At 49.6% G+C, this 17,799-nt stretch overlaps 1 protein-coding gene across 2 annotated transcripts in view; it reads right to left on the bottom strand.

Moving 5' to 3' along the window:
- Positions 1–1,064: 1,064 nt before the first annotated feature.
- LOC141235449 (uncharacterized) overlaps positions 1,065–17,799 on the bottom strand; it is a 39,050-nt gene continuing 22,315 nt past the window's right edge. For both annotated transcript variants that reach the window (XM_073668128.1, XM_073668129.1), the window contains exons 2-7: positions 7,340–7,479; positions 7,031–7,210; positions 6,824–6,947; positions 6,652–6,740; positions 6,365–6,455; positions 1,065–4,103 (exon numbers count right to left, since the gene is read on the bottom strand). In XM_073668128.1, coding sequence (XP_073524229.1) covers positions 2,182–4,103; positions 6,365–6,455; positions 6,652–6,740; positions 6,824–6,947; positions 7,031–7,210; positions 7,340–7,408 — 2,475 coding nt within the window. In that variant the 5' untranslated portion in view covers positions 7,409–7,479 and the 3' untranslated portion in view covers positions 1,065–2,181. The remainder of the gene's footprint in view (positions 4,104–6,364; positions 6,456–6,651; positions 6,741–6,823; positions 6,948–7,030; positions 7,211–7,339; positions 7,480–17,799) is intronic.

Genomic DNA, 17,799 nt, shown 5'->3' on the forward strand with positions numbered 1-17,799 from the left:
TATGTGGGGCCCATTATTCTGTATGGAGGACTATGTGGGGCCCATTATACTGTACACTGGTTGGCCCACGACTTTGTCAAAGTTTTTCATTTTGGCCCTCTGCATGTTTTGAGCTTTACATCCCTGATGTAGTCAGTCTGGGTAAATGTACATGGAAATGGCAATAATGGAAAGCTGCTAATTGGACTTTGCTACAAGCCTCCTAATATAGCTGAACACGTAGAGGATGATATGCTGCAACAAATTAAAAAGGCAACAAAAACATGTCATCGTCAAAAGTGTTGGCTCCCTTGAAATTGTTCCAGAAAATGAAGTAATTCTCCCAGAAAATTATTGAAATTACACTTTTTGTTATACACGTTTATTTCCTTTGTATGTATTGGAACAACACAAGAAAACAGAAAAAAAGGCAAATTGAACATAATTTCACACAAAATAGGTAGGACAAAATAGGTGACACCTTGCCAAAATTGTGGGTAAACAACTTTGTTTCAAGCATGTGAAGCTTGTTCAAACGCAATTTTGGCAAGTAACAGGTGTGGGCAATATGAAAATCACAACTAAAACCAGATAAAGGAAGAAGTTGATTCAATCTTTGCATTGTGTGCATATGAGTGGCACACTAAGCATGGAGAAAACAGAAAACGGAGAAGAGAACTGTCTGAGGACTTGAGAACCAAAATTGTTGAAAAATATCAACAATTTCAAGGTTATAAGTCCATCTTTAGAGATCGGCATGTTCCTTTGTCCAAGGTGCACAGCATAATCAATAAATTTACAACCCATACAGTCAAATATGGGGGAGGTTCAAAGGTGTTTTGGGGTTGCTTTGCTGCCTCCGACTGTGTGCAAGGCATCATGAAATCTGAAGATTAGCAAAGGATTTTGGGTCACAATATAGTGCCTAGTGTCAGAAAGCTGGGTTTGCGTCCTAGGTAGTGTTGAGCGAGCATGTTCTATTAACCCTTTCGCCGAGTATGCTCGGGCCGAGCTCCGAGTATTTACAGCTGCTCAGTGATATGTTTGAATCACTCACATGTGCATGATTTGCAACTGTTTGACAGCTTTATTACATGTGAGGAATGTCCATTTCTTACACATTCCTCACATGTAATAAAGCTGCCAAACAGTCGCAAATCATGGACACTGGAGCGATTCAAACATAACACTGAGCAGCTGTAAATACTCGGAGCTCACCCGAGCATACTCGGAACAGAACATACTCGCTCAACACTAGTCCTAGGTCATGGATCTTACTGCATGACAATGAGCCCAAATATACTTCAAGAAGCACCCAGAAAATGGATGGAAACAAAGTGCTGGAGAGTTCAAACAAGCAATGAGTCTTGATCTAAATCCCATTGAACACCTGTGGAGAGATCTTAAAATTGCTGTATGGAGAAAAATATTAAAATTTGAGAGTCCTCAGTGGTTGATACCATTTTTTCAGTTAGCCATTAGTCAGTAAGCTTTCGAGACTACTCAGATCTCTTCAGCAGACATAGTATAACACAAAATCTGAAGAGTCACATATTTATACACAACAGGGCACAGGAATAATGCAATAGATAAGACAAGTGAAGTGAAGCAGAACTATCAGTATGGGAGAGGGATAAGCAGTTGTGGCCGTAAAAATGTGTGGACACAAGTAGATTTATTCTTTTTTTCGTTTTTTTGTGTGGTGATGAGAATTCATCCTTGTTTTAAATTTTTGCCCTGTCTTCCCTACATACAGACCCCCAGTTGGACATTTGGAACATATAATTAAGTTCATTGTGATGCAGCTGAAAGTACCTGGGATCTTGTGGTCCTGATGTGAGTTGGGAATCTTTATCTTGTCCGTGGTCTTTATAAATGGACGGGTTTTACATTTACAGTTGGTGAGGATGAATCCTGTAAGTTTCACCACAAAGGTGAAACTATCCTCCCGGTCAGTTTGCTTTCCCTCCCAGTACCTTTTAATTCTAACAATGTTAGGTTTCTGGGAGATTATACTTGTTCCTTTTATTTTTGGTTCTCCTTAGCTTGCCTTCTTTGCCCTATATGAATGTGTTTTTCTTTCTCATTCAGGGTTTTCATATTTTACTTCATACTTTCCTTTCCCCTTGTTGACAGTGTGTTGCAGTGTCCCCTCTGGTTCCTCAGGAGGTATGAGAAACTCATCAACGACTTATTAGGGAGTTAGGTCTGTGGTGACGTTTTTAGTTGTACAGCTAGGGCATTTCTTGTCTGTACAGAGACTAGTTGGGTGTAGTTGCGGCATTCTCCCGTGTGGGTTCTCCGATGGTTATCAAGATGCGCTTTCTGTTTAAAACATTTCCCACATTTTGAACATGAAAAAGGCTTCTTCCCTGTGTGAGTTCTCTGATGTTTATTAAGATGTGAATTCTGTCCAAAACATTTCCCACAATCTGAACATGAAAAAGGCTTTGCCCCTGTGTGGGTTCTCTGATGGTTGATAAGATTTGATTTCTCTGTAAAATATTTCCCACATTCTGAACATGAAAATGGCTTCTCTCCTGTGTGAGTTCTCTGATGGTTGATAAGAGTTGATTTCTCAGAAAAACATTTTCCACATTCTGAACATGGAAAAGGCTTCTCCCCTGTGTGAGTTCTCTGATGTTTGAAAAGATTTGATTTCTTTGCAAAACATTTCCCACATTCTGAACATGAAAATGGCTTCTCCCCTGTGTGAGTTCTCTGATGCATATTAAGATATGATTTCTGGTTAAAACATTTTCCACATTCTGAACATGGAAAAGGCTTCTCCCCTGTGTGAGTTCTCACATGTTTGATAAGAGTAGATTTCTTTGCAAAATATTTCCCACATTCTGAACATGAAAATGGCTTCTTCCCTGTGTGAGTTCTCTGATGTTTATTAAGATGTGAATTCTGTCCAAAACATTTCCCACATTTTGAACATGAAAAAGGCTTCTTCCCTGTGTGAGTTCTCTGATGTTTATTAAGATGTGAATTCTGTCCAAAACATTTCCCACAATCTGAACATGAAAAAGGCTTTGCCCCTGTGTGGGTTCTCTGATGGTTGATAAGATTTGATTTCTCTGTAAAATATTTCCCACATTCTGAACATGAAAATGGCTTCTCTCCTGTGTGAGTTCTCTGATGGTTGATAAGAGTTGATTTCTCAGAAAAACATTTTCCACATTCTGAACATGGAAAAGGCTTCTCCCCTGTGTGAGTTCTCTGATGTTTGAAAAGATTTGATTTCTTTGCAAAACATTTCCCACATTCTGAACATGAAAATGGCTTCTCCCCTGTGTGAGTTCTCTGATGCATATTAAGATATGATTTCTGGTTAAAACATTTTCCACATTCTGAACATGGAAAAGGCTTCTCCCCTGTGTGAGTTCTCACATGTTTGATAAGAGTAGATTTCTTTGCAAAATATTTCCCACATTCTGAACATGAAAATGGCTTCTCCCCTGTGTGAGTTCTCTGATGTATAATAAGATTTGATTTCTGTACAAAACTTTTCCCACAATCTGAACATGAAAAACGCTTCTCCTCTGTGTGGGTTCTCTGGTGTTTAAGAAAACTAGATTTATGGTTAAAACATTTTCCACATTCTGAACATGGAAAAGGCTTCTCCCCTGTGTGAGTTCTCTGATGTTTGATAAGAGTAGATTTCTCTGTAAAACATTTCCCACATTCTGAACATGAAAAAGGCTTCTCAACTGTGTGAGTTATCTGGTGCCTAACAAGACTTGATATCTGATTAAAATATCTCCCACACTTGGAGCAAGAAAATCTATTCTTCGCTGTGTGAATTTTTTGATGTTTAAAAAAAGACTTTTTGAGAAGAAAACTATTTCTATATTCTGAATGTGAAAATGGCTTCTTTGCATTAGGAGCAGTTTGTTTTTTAATGCTTATTTTGTGACTTTGATTTTCCTTAGTAGTCGGTAATGAATCAGAAGACGAGACCTGTTTCAAAGGATCAGATGGCAGATCTTTGCTGTGAAGGGATGATGGTAAATCTGGAGTAATGGCATTCACTTCAATTGTATCCTGTGGAATCTGAAAATTATCTGATTTGAAAACTGAAGATGTCAGCTGTCCCTCTGATCTCCTGGTACAGTCATCTGCCAAGAATAAAAACAATCATCATTTTTTAATAAAGAATCCTTGAATTTTATATTTTTGAACATTTCTACTTAAACGGTCCATTAAAAAAGGCAAGTTATATAAAAAAATTCACTTATTCACCAAGACAATGACCATCTAATAGAAAACCTCATAGGATGAAGCAGTGGAGCGTGGTGTTCAACTGTTTGTTCATTCTGGCTCCCAAATATGGAGTAAAAGGCGCAGGCTCTGTCCAGCCACTAAGATTAGGGTGCCTGGGACCTGTAGTACCATCCAGTCTGGCAGTATGGGTGTGTGTGCTGTCCAGCTGGAATAATCTGCTCCCTGCTTCAGCCATTTGGAGAGCACCGCACCCTACTAAAGGTGGAAGCATATTGCTGGAAGCTGCCAGATACAGCCTTGTTCTCCTCTGGTTCAGTCCTCTGTGCTCAGCTCCCGGCTTGTGGATTTGTTTCCTGTTGTGACCTCGGCCCGTTTACTGACTACTCGTGTCTTCTGATTTTGTATTTTCTCTGCCCTCCTGGTTCTGACCCGGCTACCTGACTATTCTTCTTTCCATCTCACTCCAAAGAATAGCAGGTAACACCGTGGCCCAAGCCTAGGGGTCTCTGTGTAGGTTCAGATCCATGTAGAGGGGTTAAAGGGTGATGATCAAAGTAATTTGTGAAATCTGTAAACAGGGTAGATAGTGACAAGCCTGTTCGTGGTAGCCATCTTTTGAGCATTCCTAATATCTAAATGGCGCTCCTTCCCTTCTTAACCTGCCATGTGCCCAGACAGTAGTGTACAACCGTATATAGGGGATTGTCAGATTCAAAAGAAGTTGGAAAATAATTTGTAAGGTCCATTTGTTTCCTATTATCCTTTGTGAAGAATTCCAAAGTTATCACCACATAAAGTGACACACGTCAGATTTGAAAAATGGGGCCTGATTAGAAACATAAAACTGCGGGAAGGGGTTAAATCAGAGGATTACAGAAGTTAAAAACTGTGACTATAGACAATAAAACATCGACTGAAATGATCAAACTGAACAGTCTTCATCAGAGAAAAATGAGTAACTAGTGGTGAAACCTCTCTGGGGTAATTGGAGTATGGGGCTCGGTGGCTCTTGGCAATCTAAACTATCATAAGAACCAATATTTTCTGTCAGATGAGTGTCAAGAAGAAATATTAGACATTTAAAGTGAACTTTTTTATAATACTGCATTTGGAAGAGGTAATGGAGATCTTTTTGAAAAACTACCAGGGAGTTATAGAGTCACATAAGTGAGGCCGGCCGATCCCACCACAATGAAACTATCATAGAGAGGGAATTTGTAAAAAAAAGAAAGAATATAAAAACATGTAACATCCCCAACAACAACGTATGTATGAAGGGAGAAATCCAACACTAAACTGGAGTTGCACTCATTTATGGTGGACCATTTGGCTCGAACAAGCCGGAACCCCGAACACGAACCTGAATTTGAAATGCCGAACAAATTCGCTCAATACTATTTATGATGTGGAGTGAATCCATGAAACCAGGGCTCAAGCCAACACATCTCCTGCAGGCGTGAAAAAATGTATATTACAGCCATCAGCCACGCACAGCTTAGAGATATATCATGGCACAGGTGTAATGTTTTCTGTATAGTTTATCACAATCCAGTTTGCAGTTAGTTGGTTTTAAAATAAATTGAACAGTCAGGATAAAGGGAAACTCTACTGTTATTGTACAGAAATTCACACTTGGCCTCACTGCACATTTAATGTTGTCGATCATAAAAGTGAAGTTTGGCCAAAAAGACTGGACCTGGTCTTGTAGGGACCATATGAGCACATTCAGCAGCACAGAAGGTAGATTCATCCAATAAGATATCAGGGATCTAGGAAGCCAACACCATCATTACCCTCCGCTTTCTCTTACAGGCCCATCATTATATTTTTCTTCAAGGGATTTTCTCACTAGTCAGCACATTCTACATACGCTGTCATTTGGCTTTGTAGTTTACAGACCTGGGCAGGTAACGGTCAGCGTCTCCTAATCCCAGGGGGTAGGTGGATCCTCCAGGTTGTAAGTGCTACAGAAAAGGGCTTTCACAATTACACAAAGTAATCTGAATATTTTCGGACGGAGGAGAATGTTGTGGTCTAGCGGCAAAATGGTGATCACACGATTGTGATATGGCTGGACTACATCACCGATAAAGCAGCCACAGCCAGTGACTGAGAAGAATCTGTGACTTCTCTGCATTTAGTGGTTACTACTCACCTGGGTAGTCATATGTAGGAATCTCCTCTTTACACCGCTCATCACCCCTCACATATGTCTCTGTAGTATTAATATGGGTCAGATCTTCACCCTGAAACAAATATTATAAAAGTCAAAGACAGATGAAGAAGTCACATCTATGATCAGCTCTAATCCTGTTATCTCCACCGTTCTCATAACACAAATTTAAAACATAATAATGGTGGATAAAACAAGACTGAAGACAGGACCTTTACAGCCGTCTACACATCATAGGGGAAATCTCATGACATCTTCTCTCCATCTACCTGAAGAACATTGGTATCTTCTTGTTTACAGTCCTGTGGAAGAAGAGGATGGGGACATCTCTCTGGTGTTGTCCTCTTACTGGATAGATCTGGAGGAAACACATACAAGGACTGAATTCATTTTTTACATACAGATAATTATAGGCCGTGTGTATTTAGTCCTGTCTATTACCTGGTGATGTGAAGGGCTGGGGAACCTCCATCATGACGTCCTTGTACAGATCTTTGTGTCCTTCTAAATACTCCCACTCCTCCATGGAGAAATAGACAGCGACATCCTGACATCTTATAGGAACCTGACACATACAATGATACCGTCATCCCCCAGATCCCTTCATAGCATTACTGTATAATATCCCAGCATTCCCAGCAGTGTCACCTCTCCAGTCAGCAGCTCAATCATCTTGTAGGTGAGTTCTAGGATCTTCTGGTCATTGATGTCCTCATGTATCAGAGGGTGAGGTGGAGGCCCTGTGATTGGGCTCAGGGGTCTTCCCCATTCCTCAGACACAGGGTCCTGACAGCGCTCACTAGAGGTCTTCTTCACTACTGTGTAATCCTGGTTATGGAGAGACACATTAATAAATCTCCCTCCAGACATTTCCAGAGTCCTCACCTCTCCAGTTCTGTTCATCTGTTATTCCCATAGATAAGAATGATGTAATGGGACGTCATCAAAATCTCTCACCTCTCCAGTAAGACGGAAGAGGATCTCTAGGGCGAGGTGTAATATCCTCTCCGCCATCTTGTCCATCATTTTCCTGGATAAATCAGGAAAATTTTCTTATATAGATGATCTTCACTGAGAGGATCCGGTATTTTAGAGATCTGAATGAGAAAAAGATAAGCTGATGGATAAGACCATTTTTCACAGCTTACTAATTCTCCTATACATAAAGATGGAAATATTCTTTGACCTGATCTTCGCCCGGCTCTGTTCAATACATGATTTTACTAACTCTCCTCTTCCACTCTCTGATCACAACCTTCTTTCATTCTCTGTCAAGAACTGTCACCCTGCTCAAGACACCCCCACTTTCCACACTTATACAAATATACATGCCATTAACACCCAGAAATTTATGAAAATGTTGCAATCATCATTGGCCCCAATCTCCTCCCTCTCATGCCCTGACTTTGCACTGAAGCATTATAACGAAACATTGCAATGCGCCCTGGATGAAGCCGCACCTCCTACACAGAGAACAACTCGGCACAGACGGCGACAACCCTGGAACACACTGCAAATACACTTTCTCCAGTGGTGCTCCAGGTGTGCCGAACGGCTGTGGACAAAATCTAATCTGGCCGAAGATTTCCTCCATTATAAATTTATGCTTAAAACCTATAACTCCACCCTTCACCTCTCCAAACAAACCTACTTTAACAACCTCGTCATCTCATGGTCCAATAATCCTAAACACCTGTTTGACACTTTTCACTCTCTCCTTAATCAAACAGCACAGGCCTCAAACATCAACCTCAGCACTGACGATCAGGCCAATTATTTAAAAGAAAAAAATGACCATATCCGATAGGAAATTTTCTCTCAATCCCCAAATGTTATGCATACTCCTCCCTCCCACACTGCATCTTGCTAATTTTCTGACTTCAAACCAGTCACGAAAGAAGAAGTGAAAAGGCTCCTTTCTTCCTCTCGCTCTACCACCTGCACCAGTGACCCTATTCCCTCACATCTCCTTCAGTCCCTTTCTCCAGCTGTCACTACTCACCTAACTAAAATATTAAACCTCTACCTTTCATCTATTATTTTTCCCTCCTTTTTTAAACACGCCAGCATACATCCATTACTTAAAAAAACATCCCTCGACGAGAACTGTGCTGCTAACTACAGACCTGTTTCCAATCTTCCCTTTATCTCTAAACTACTCGAACAAGTGGTCCACTCCTGTCTAATCCGCTATCTCTCAGATAACTAACATTCTACTGAAACTGCACTCACTAAAGTTTCTAATGATCAACTAACAGTAAAATCTAATGGTCACTACTCCCTGCTGATTCTCCTGGATCTCTCTGCAGCATTCGACACTGTGGATCTACCTCTCTGACCGCTCCTTCACTGTGTCTTTTGTTGGCTTCTCTTCTTCTCCCCTTCCCCTTATTCTCGGGGTTCCTCAAGGATCAGTCCTAGACGCCCTTCTTTTCTACTTATACACCGCTTCTATTGGACAAACAATTAGCAAATTCGGTTTTCAGTACCATCTCTATGCTGATGACACCTAATTAGACACCTCTTCTCTGGACATCACTCCTGCATTATTACAAAATACCAGTGATTGTCTTTCCGCTGTCTCTAACACTATGCCCTCCCTCTATCTAAAATTGAATCTGTCAAAAACTGGACTCCTCTTATTTCCTCCCTCCACTAACCTATCTATGCCCGATATTGCCATTTCTGTTTGTGGCTCCATCATTACTCGCCAGCAACATGCCCGCTGTCTTGGGGTCATACTTGATTCAGATCTTTCCTTCACTCCTCACATCAAATCACTTGCTCGCTCGTGTCTTCTATACCTCAAAAACATCTCTAGAATTAGAAATTTTCTTTCCTTTGACTCTTACTGTAGCTCTTACTCATTCTCGTCTGGACTATTGCAACTCTTTACTTATCGGTCTCACCTACCGATACAACGATGTCTCTTCCCTGTGCCAGTCATTGCACTGATTGCTCATCCAGTACAGAGTTCAATATAAACTTAGTGCTCTTACCCACAAAGCTATCCACGATTCAGCACCACTCTACATCTCCTCCCTCGTCTCAGTCTAGCAGAACGAAGGGCACTGGTAGGGTGGTAATGACTTAAAGCTGAAATCCTCAGTAAGCCGCACCTCCCACTCCCGTCTCCAAGATTTCTCGCATGCTGCACCAATTCTTTGGAATGCACTACCCAGGACAATTTGATTAATTCCCAATACCCACAGTTTTAAGCGTGCCGTAAAAACCCATTTATTTAGACTGGCCTATCACCTCAACATACTTATCTAACTGTCCCAGTTTTGGCCCATATTAAAATTTTCTTCAAAATCATGCTCATACCATCCATGCACTGCATAGCCTCTGTCTGTACTGTACACATACTGGCTGGCGATCAGTTCATGTAGTGTTATGTACTTACCCTATTTAGTATATTAAGGCTGTATTATACAATATATGTACATTTTACCTTTTGTGTCTCCCCTATTTCCTTATAGACTGTAAGCTTGTGAGCAGGGCCCTCACTCCTTTTAATATCTGAGTTATGCTTATTCTGTAAAGTCTGTATTGTCTGTGTAAGTCCCCCCTAAAATTGTAAAGTGCTGTGGAATATGTTGGCGCTATAAAAATTATTATAATTAAATTCAGATGTAAATCTCAGGCCCACTCTATTGATGTTGAGTTCCCTGACAAATTCAAAAGATTGTTCACTCGTCCCCGACCAGATGATAAAAATGTCATCAATATATTTGTACCATACCCCAATATATGGCTGCCATCACTTATGACCATCCCTGAATATTGTGGATTCCTCCCACCAGTCCAGGGATAAGTTAGCATATGAGGGGGCACAGAGGCTCCCCATCGCAGTACCCCTGAGCTGGTGGAAGTACTTCCCGTCAAAAAGAAAGAAGTTATGAGTAAGAGTGAATTTTAGAAGATCCTCCATGAAGTCATTATGTCTGCTACACTCTATTGACCTGGATTTCAGGAAATATCTTACTCCTCTGATACCATCCTCATGCGGTATATTACTGTACAAAGCCTCGATATCTAGTAAGGCCTGCTCCCCTACATGCATGTATACATGCTCGAGGGTCTACATGTAGGGGAGCAGGCAAAGGGAAAACCAACTCTAGAGGGATTATTCCAACTTCAGGACCTCAGGCGATACTATGGGAACATTACACTGTGTAGGGGCATCATACATCCTGCATAAGGGGGATAATGGGGGCATTACACTGTGTGGGGGCATCATACATCCTGCATAAGGAGCATAATGGGGGCATTACACTGTGTGGGGGCATCATACATCCTGCATAAGGGGCATAATGGGGGCATTACACTGTGGGGGCATCATACATCCTGCATAAGGGGCATAATGGGGGCATTACACTGTGTGGGGGCATCATACATCCTCCATAAGGGGCATAATGGGGGCATTACACTGTGGGGGCATCATACATCCTACATAAGGGGCATAATGGGGGCATTACACTGTGTGGGGGCATCATACATACTGCATAAGGGGCATAATGGGGGCATTACACTGTGGGGGCATCTTACATACCGCATAAGGGGCATAATGGGGGCATTACACTGTGGGGGCATCTTACATACTGCATAAGGGGCATAATGGGGGCATTACACTGTGGGGGGCATCATACATACTGCATAAGGGGCATAATGGGGGCATTACACTGTGTGGGGGCATCATACATCCTGCATAAGGGGCATAATGGGGGCATTACACTGTGGGGGCATCTTACATACTGCATAAGGGGCATAATGGGGGCATTACACTGTGGGGGCATCGTACATACTACATAAGGGGCATTATGGGGGCATTACACTGTGTGGGGGCATCATACATACTGCATAAGGGGCATAATGGGGGCATTACACTGTGTGGGGGTATCATACATCCTGCATAAGGGGCATAATGGGGGCATTACACTGTGGGGCCAGTAAAGGGGTCCTGTACTATGAGAACAATACGTTTCCTCCCTTCCTGTCTCCATAGTTGGGTCGTATGTATCTATTACAGGAAACAGAACAAAAACCTTATGATTCTTATAAAGGGGCAACACAAGACCCCAAAAGAGTCTCCGTGCTGAAGGGGTTAATGCCCCCTGCCTCCAGTAATGGGGGAACTCCACATACCTCCACCTGCAGAGCCGCCACCACATATATGGCTGCTCTGTGCGTATAGGAGCTGTGATGAGGTCACAGGAGGGGAGGAGTCAGGGGTCACATGATCAGGGGCCTCAGTGGATGCAGGACTCTGCTGTGCTGGTTGTCATGGTGCTGGATGAGCTGAAGTTTATGTGTGGGGTCAGGAGGGGTTTACAGTGTGGATGTAGCAGAGCCGTGTGTGTACGAGGTGTACGGAGCAGAGCCGCGTGTGTACGAGGTGTACGGAGCAGAGCCGCGTGTGTACGAGGTGTACGGAGCAGAGCCGAGTGTGTACGAGGTGTACGGAGCGGAGCCGCGTGTGTACGAGGTGTACGGAGCAGAGCCGAGTGTGTACGAGGTGTACGGAGCAGAGCCGCGTGTGTACGAGGTGTACGGAGCGGAGCCGTGTGTGTACGAGGTGTACGGAGCAGAGCCGCGTGTGTACGAGGTGTACGGAGCGGAGCCGCGTGTGTACGAGGTGTACGGAGCAGAGCCGCGTGTGTACGAGGTGTACGGAGCAGAGCCGCGTGTGTACGAGGTGTACGGAGCGGAGCCGTGTGTGTACGAGGTGTACGGAGCAGAGCCGCGTATGTACGAGGTGTACGGAGCGGAGCCGCGTGTGTACGAGGTGTACGGAGCAGAGCCGCGTGTGTACGAGGTGTACGGAGCAGAGCCGCGTGTGTACGAGGTGTACGGAGCAGAGCCGCGTGTGTACGAGGTGTACGGAGCAGAGCCGCGTGTGTACGAGGTGTACGGAGCAGAGCCGCGTGTGTACGAGGTGTACGGAGCGGAGCCGCGTGTGTACGAGGTGTACGGAGCGGAGCCACGTGTGTACGAGGTGTACGGAGCGGAGCCTTGTTTGTACGAGGTGTACTGAGCGGAGCCGCGTGTGTACGAGGTGTACTGAGCGGAGCCGCGTGTGTACGAGGTGTACTGAGTGGAGCCGCGTGTGTACGGAGCGGAGCCGCGCGTGTACGAGGTGTACGGAGCGGAGCCGTGTGTACGAGGTGTACGGAGCAGAGCCGCGTGTGTACGAGGTGTACGGAGCAGAGCCACGTGTGTACGAGGTGTACGGAGCAGAGCCGCGCGTGTACGAGGTATACGGAGCGGAGCCGCGTGTGTACGAGGTGTACGGAGCAGAGCCGCATATGTACGAGGTGTACGGAGCAGAGCCGCATATGTACGAGGTGTACGGAGCGGAGCCGCATGTGTACGAGGTGTACGGAGCGGAACCGCATGTGTACGAGGTGTACGGAGCGGAGCCGCGCGTGTACGAGGTGTACGGAGCGGAGCCGCGTGTACGAGATGTACGGAGCAGAGCCGCGTGTGTACGAGGTGTACGGAGCAGAGCCGCGTGTGTACGGAGCAGAGCCGCGTGTGTACGAGGTGTACGGAGCGGAGCCGCATGTGTACGAGGTGTACGGAGCGGAGCCGTGTGTACGAGGTGTACGGAGCGGAGCCGTGTGTACGAGGTGTATGGAGCGGAGCCGCATGTGTACGAGGTGTACAGAGCGGAGCCGTGTGTGTACGAGGTGTACGGAGCAGAGCCGCATATGTACGAGGTGTACGGAGCAGAGCCGCATATGTACGAGGTGTACGGATCGGAACTGCGTGTACGAGGTGTACTGAGCGGAGCCGCGTGTGTACGAGGTGTACTGAGCGGAGCCGCGTGTGTACGAGGTGTACTGAGCGGAGCCGCGTGTGTACGAGGTGTACTGAGCGGAGCCGCGTGTGTACGAGGTGTACTGAGTGGAGCCGCGTGTGTACGGAGCGGAGCCGCGCGTGTACGAGGTGTACGGAGCGGAGCCGTGTGTACGAGGTGTACGGAGCAGAGCCGCGTGTGTACGAGGTGTACGGAGCAGAGCTGCGTGTGTACGAGGTGTACGGAGCAGAGCCGCGTGTGTGCGAGGTGTACGGAGCAGAGCCGCGCGTGTACGAGGTATACGGAGCGCAGCCGCGCGTGTACGATGCGTACGGAGCGGAGCCGCGCGTGTACGAGGCGTGCGGAGCCGTGTGTGTACGAGGTGTACGCGGAGCGGAGCCGCGCGTGTACGAGGCGTACGGAGTGGAGCCGCGTGTGTACGAGGCGTACGGAGCAGAGCCGCGTGTACGAGGTGTACGGAGCAGAGCCGCGTGTGTACGGAGCAGAGCCGCGTGTGTGCGAGGTGTACGGAGCAGAGCCGCGTCTGTATGAGGTGTACGGAGCGGAGCCGCATGTGTACGAGGTGTACGGAGCGGAGCCGCGTGTGTACGAGGTGTACGGGGCGGAGCAGTGTGTGTACGAGATGTACGGAGCGGAGCCGCGTGTGTACGAAATATACGGAGCGGAGCCGCGCGTGTACGGAGCGGAGCCGGGCATGTACGGGGTGTATGGAGCGGAGCCGCGTGTGTCCGAGGTGTACGGAACGGAGCCGCATGTGTACGAGGTGTACGGAGCAGAGCTGTGTGTGTACGAGGTGTACGGAGCAGAGCCGCGTGTGTACGAGGTGTACGGAGCAGAGCCGCGTGTGTACGAGGAGTACGGAGCAGAGCCGCATGTGTACGAGGTGTACGGAGCGGAGCCGCGTGTGTACGAGGTGTACTGAGTGGAGCCGCGTGTGTACGGAGCGGAGCCGCGCGTGTACGAGGTGTACGGAGCAGAGCCATGTGTACGAGGTATACGGAGCGGAGCCGCGCGTGTACGAGGTGTACGGAGCGGAGCCGGGCGTGTACGAGGTGTACGGCGCGGAGCCGGGCGTGTACGAGGTGTATGGCGCGGAGCCGGGCGTGTACGAGGTGTACGGAGCGGAGTCGCGCGTGTACGAGGTGTGCGGAGCCGTGTGTGTACGAGGTGTACGGAGCAGATCCGGGTCTACGGAGCGGAGCCGCATGTGTATGAGGTGTACGGAGCGGAGCCGCGTGTGTACGAGGTGTACTGAGTGGAGCCGCGTGTATACGGAGCGGAACCGCGTGTGTACGAGGTGTACGGAGCAGAGCCGCGTGTGTACGAGGTGTACGGAGCAGAGCCGCGTGTGTACGAGGTGTACGGAGCAGAGCCGCGTGTGTACGAGGTGTACGGAGCAGAGCCGTGTGTGTACGAGGTGTACGGAGCAGAATCGCGTGTACGAGGTGTACGGAGCAGAGCCGCGTGTGTACGAGGTGTACGGATCGGAGCAGCGTGTACGAGGTGTACGGAGCGGAGCCGTGTTTGTACGAGGTGTACGGAGCGGAGCCGCGTGTACGAGGTGTACGGAGCGGAGCCGCGTGTGTACGAGGTGTACGGAGCAGAGCCGCGTGTGTACGAGGTGTACGGAGCAGAGCCGCGTGTGTACGAGGTGTACGGAGCAGAGCCGCGTGTGTACGAGGTGTACGGAGCGGAGCCGCGTGTGTACGAGGTGTACGGAGCGGAGCCGCGTGTGTACGAGGTGTACGGAGCGGAGCCGCGTGTGTACGAGGTGTACGGAGCGGAGCCGCACGTGTACGAGGTGCACGGAGCGGACCCGCGCGTGTACGGAGTGGATCCGCGCGTGTACGAGGCGTACGGAGCGGAGCCGCGCGTGTACGAGGCGTACGGAGCGGAGCCGCGCGTGTACGAGGCGTACGGAGCGGAGCCGCGCGTGTACGAGGCGTACGGAGCGGAGCCGCGCGTGTACGAGGCGTACGGAGCGGAGCCGCGCGTGTACGAGGCGTACGGAGCGGAGCCGCGCGTGTACGAGGCGTACGGAGCGGAGCCGCGCGTGTACGAGGCGTACGGAGCGGAGCCGCGCGTGTACGAGGCGTACGGAGCGGAGCCGCGCGTGTACGAGGCGTACGGAGCGGAGCCGCGCGTGTACGAGGCGTACGGAGCGGAGCCGCGCGTGTACGAGGCGTACGGAGCGGAGCCGCGCGTGTACGAGGCGTACGGAGCGGAGCCGCGCGTGTACGAGGCGTACGGAGCGGAGCCGCGCGTGTACGAGGCGTACGGAGCGGAGCCGCGCGTGTACGAGGCGTACGGAGCGGAGCCGCGCGTGTACGAGGCGTACGGAGCGGAGCCGCGCGTGTACGAGGCGTACGGAGCGGAGCCGCGCGTGTACGAGGCGTACGGAGCGGAGCCGCGCGTGTACGAGGCGTACGGAGCGGAGCCGCGCGTGTACGAGGCGTACGGAGCGGAGCCGCGCGTGTACGAGGCGTACGGAGCGGAGCCGCGCGTGTACGAGGTGTACGGAGCGGAGCCGCGCGTGTACGGAGCGGAGCCGCATGTGTACGAGGTGTACGGAGCGGAGCCGCGTGTGTACGAGGTGTACGGAGTAGAGCCGCGTGTGTACTTAGCGGAGCCGCGCGTGTATGAGGTGTACGGAGCAGAGCCGCGTGTGTACGAGGTGTACGGAGCAGAGCCGCGTGTGTATGAGGTGTACGGAACGGAGCCGCATGTGTACGAGGTGTACGGAGCAGAGCCGTGTGTGTACGAGGTGTACGGAGCGGAGCCGCGTGTGTACGAGGTGTACGAGGCAGAGCAGTGTGTGTACGAAGCGGAGCTGGGCATGTACGAGGTGTATGGAGCAGAGCCGCGTGTGTCCGAGGTGTACGGAACGGAGCCGCATGTGTACGAGGTGTATGGAGCGGAGCCGTGTGTATACGAGGTGTACGGAGCGGAGCCGCATGTGTACGAGGTGTACGGAGCGGAGCCGCGTGTACGAGATGTACGGAGCAGAGCCGCGTGTGTACGAGGTGTGCGGAGCAGAGCCGCGTGTGTACGAGGTGTACGGAGCAGAGCCGCGTGTGTACGAGGTGTACGGAGCGGAGCCGCATGTGTACGAGGTGTACGGAGCGGAGCCGCATGTGTACGAGGTGTACGGAGCGGAGCCGTGTGTACGAGGTGTATGGAGCGGAGCCGCATGTGTACGAGGTGTACAGAGCGGAGCCGTGTGTGTACGAGGTGTACGGAGCAGAGCCGCATATGTACGAGGTGTACGGAGCAGAGCCGCATATGTACGAGGTGTACGGATCGGAGCTGCGTGTACGAGGTGTACTGAGCGGAGCCTTGTTTGTACGAGGTGTACTGAGCGGAGCCGCGTGTGTACGAGGTGTACTGAGCGGAGCCGCGTGTGTACGAGGTGTACTGAGTGGAGCCGCGTGTGTACGGAGCGGAGCCGCGCGTGTACGAGGTGTACGGAGCGGAGCCGTGTGTACGAGGTGTACGGAGCAGAGCCGCGCGTGTACGAGGCGTACGGAGCGGAGCCGCGCGTGTACGAGGCGTACGGAGCGGAGCCGCGCGTGTACGAGGCGTACGGAGCGGAGCCGCGCGTGTACGAGGCGTACGGAGCGGAGCCGCGCGTGTACGAGGCGTACGGAGCGGAGCCGCGCGTGTACGAGGTGTACGGAGCGGAGCCGCGCGTGTACGAGGTGTACGGAGCGGAGCCGCGCGTGTACGGAGCGGAGCCGCATGTGTACGAGGTGTACGGAGCGGAGCCGCGTGTGTACGAGGTGTACGGAGTAGAGCCGCGTGTGTACTTAGCGGAGCCGCGCGTGTATGAGGTGTACGGAGCAGAGCCGCGTGTGTACGAGGTGTACGGAGCAGAGCCGCGTGTGTATGAGGTGTACGGAACGGAGCCGCATGTGTACGAGGTGTACGGAGCAGAGCCGTGTGTGTACGAGGTGTACGGAGCGGAGCCGCGTGTGTACGAGGTGTACGAGGCAGAGCAGTGTGTGTACGAAGCGGAGCTGGGCATGTACGAGGTGTATGGAGCAGAGCCGCGTGTGTCCGAGGTGTACGGAACGGAGCCGCATGTGTACGAGGTGTATGGAGCGGAGCCGTGTGTATACGAGGTGTACGGAGCGGAGCCGCATGTGTACGAGGTGTACGGAGCGGAGCCGCGTGTACGAGATGTACGGAGCAGAGCCGCGTGTGTACGAGGTGTACGGAGCAGAGCCGCGTGTGTACGAGGTGTACGGAGCAGAGCCGCGTGTGTACGAGGTGTACGGAGCAGAGCCGCATGTGTACGAGGTGTACGGAGCGGAGCCGCATGTGTACGAGGTGTACGGAGCGGAGCCGTGTGTACGAGGTGTATGGAGCGGAGCCGCATGTGTACGAGGTGTACAGAGCGGAGCCGTGTGTGTACGAGGTGTACGGAGCAGAGCCGCATATGTACGAGGTGTACGGAGCAGAGCCGCATATGTACGAGGTGTACGGATCGGAGCTGCGTGTACGAGGTGTACTGAGCGGAGCCTTGTTTGTACGAGGTGTACTGAGCGGAGCCGCGTGTGTACGAGGTGTACTGAGCGGAGCCGCGTGTGTACGA

This window comes from Phyllobates terribilis, unplaced genomic scaffold (assembly GCF_046119375.1).
Source record: "Phyllobates terribilis strain yellow unplaced genomic scaffold, ASM4611937v1 Scaffold_673__1_contigs__length_839561, whole genome shotgun sequence".
NCBI lineage: Eukaryota > Metazoa > Chordata > Amphibia > Anura > Dendrobatidae > Phyllobates > Phyllobates terribilis.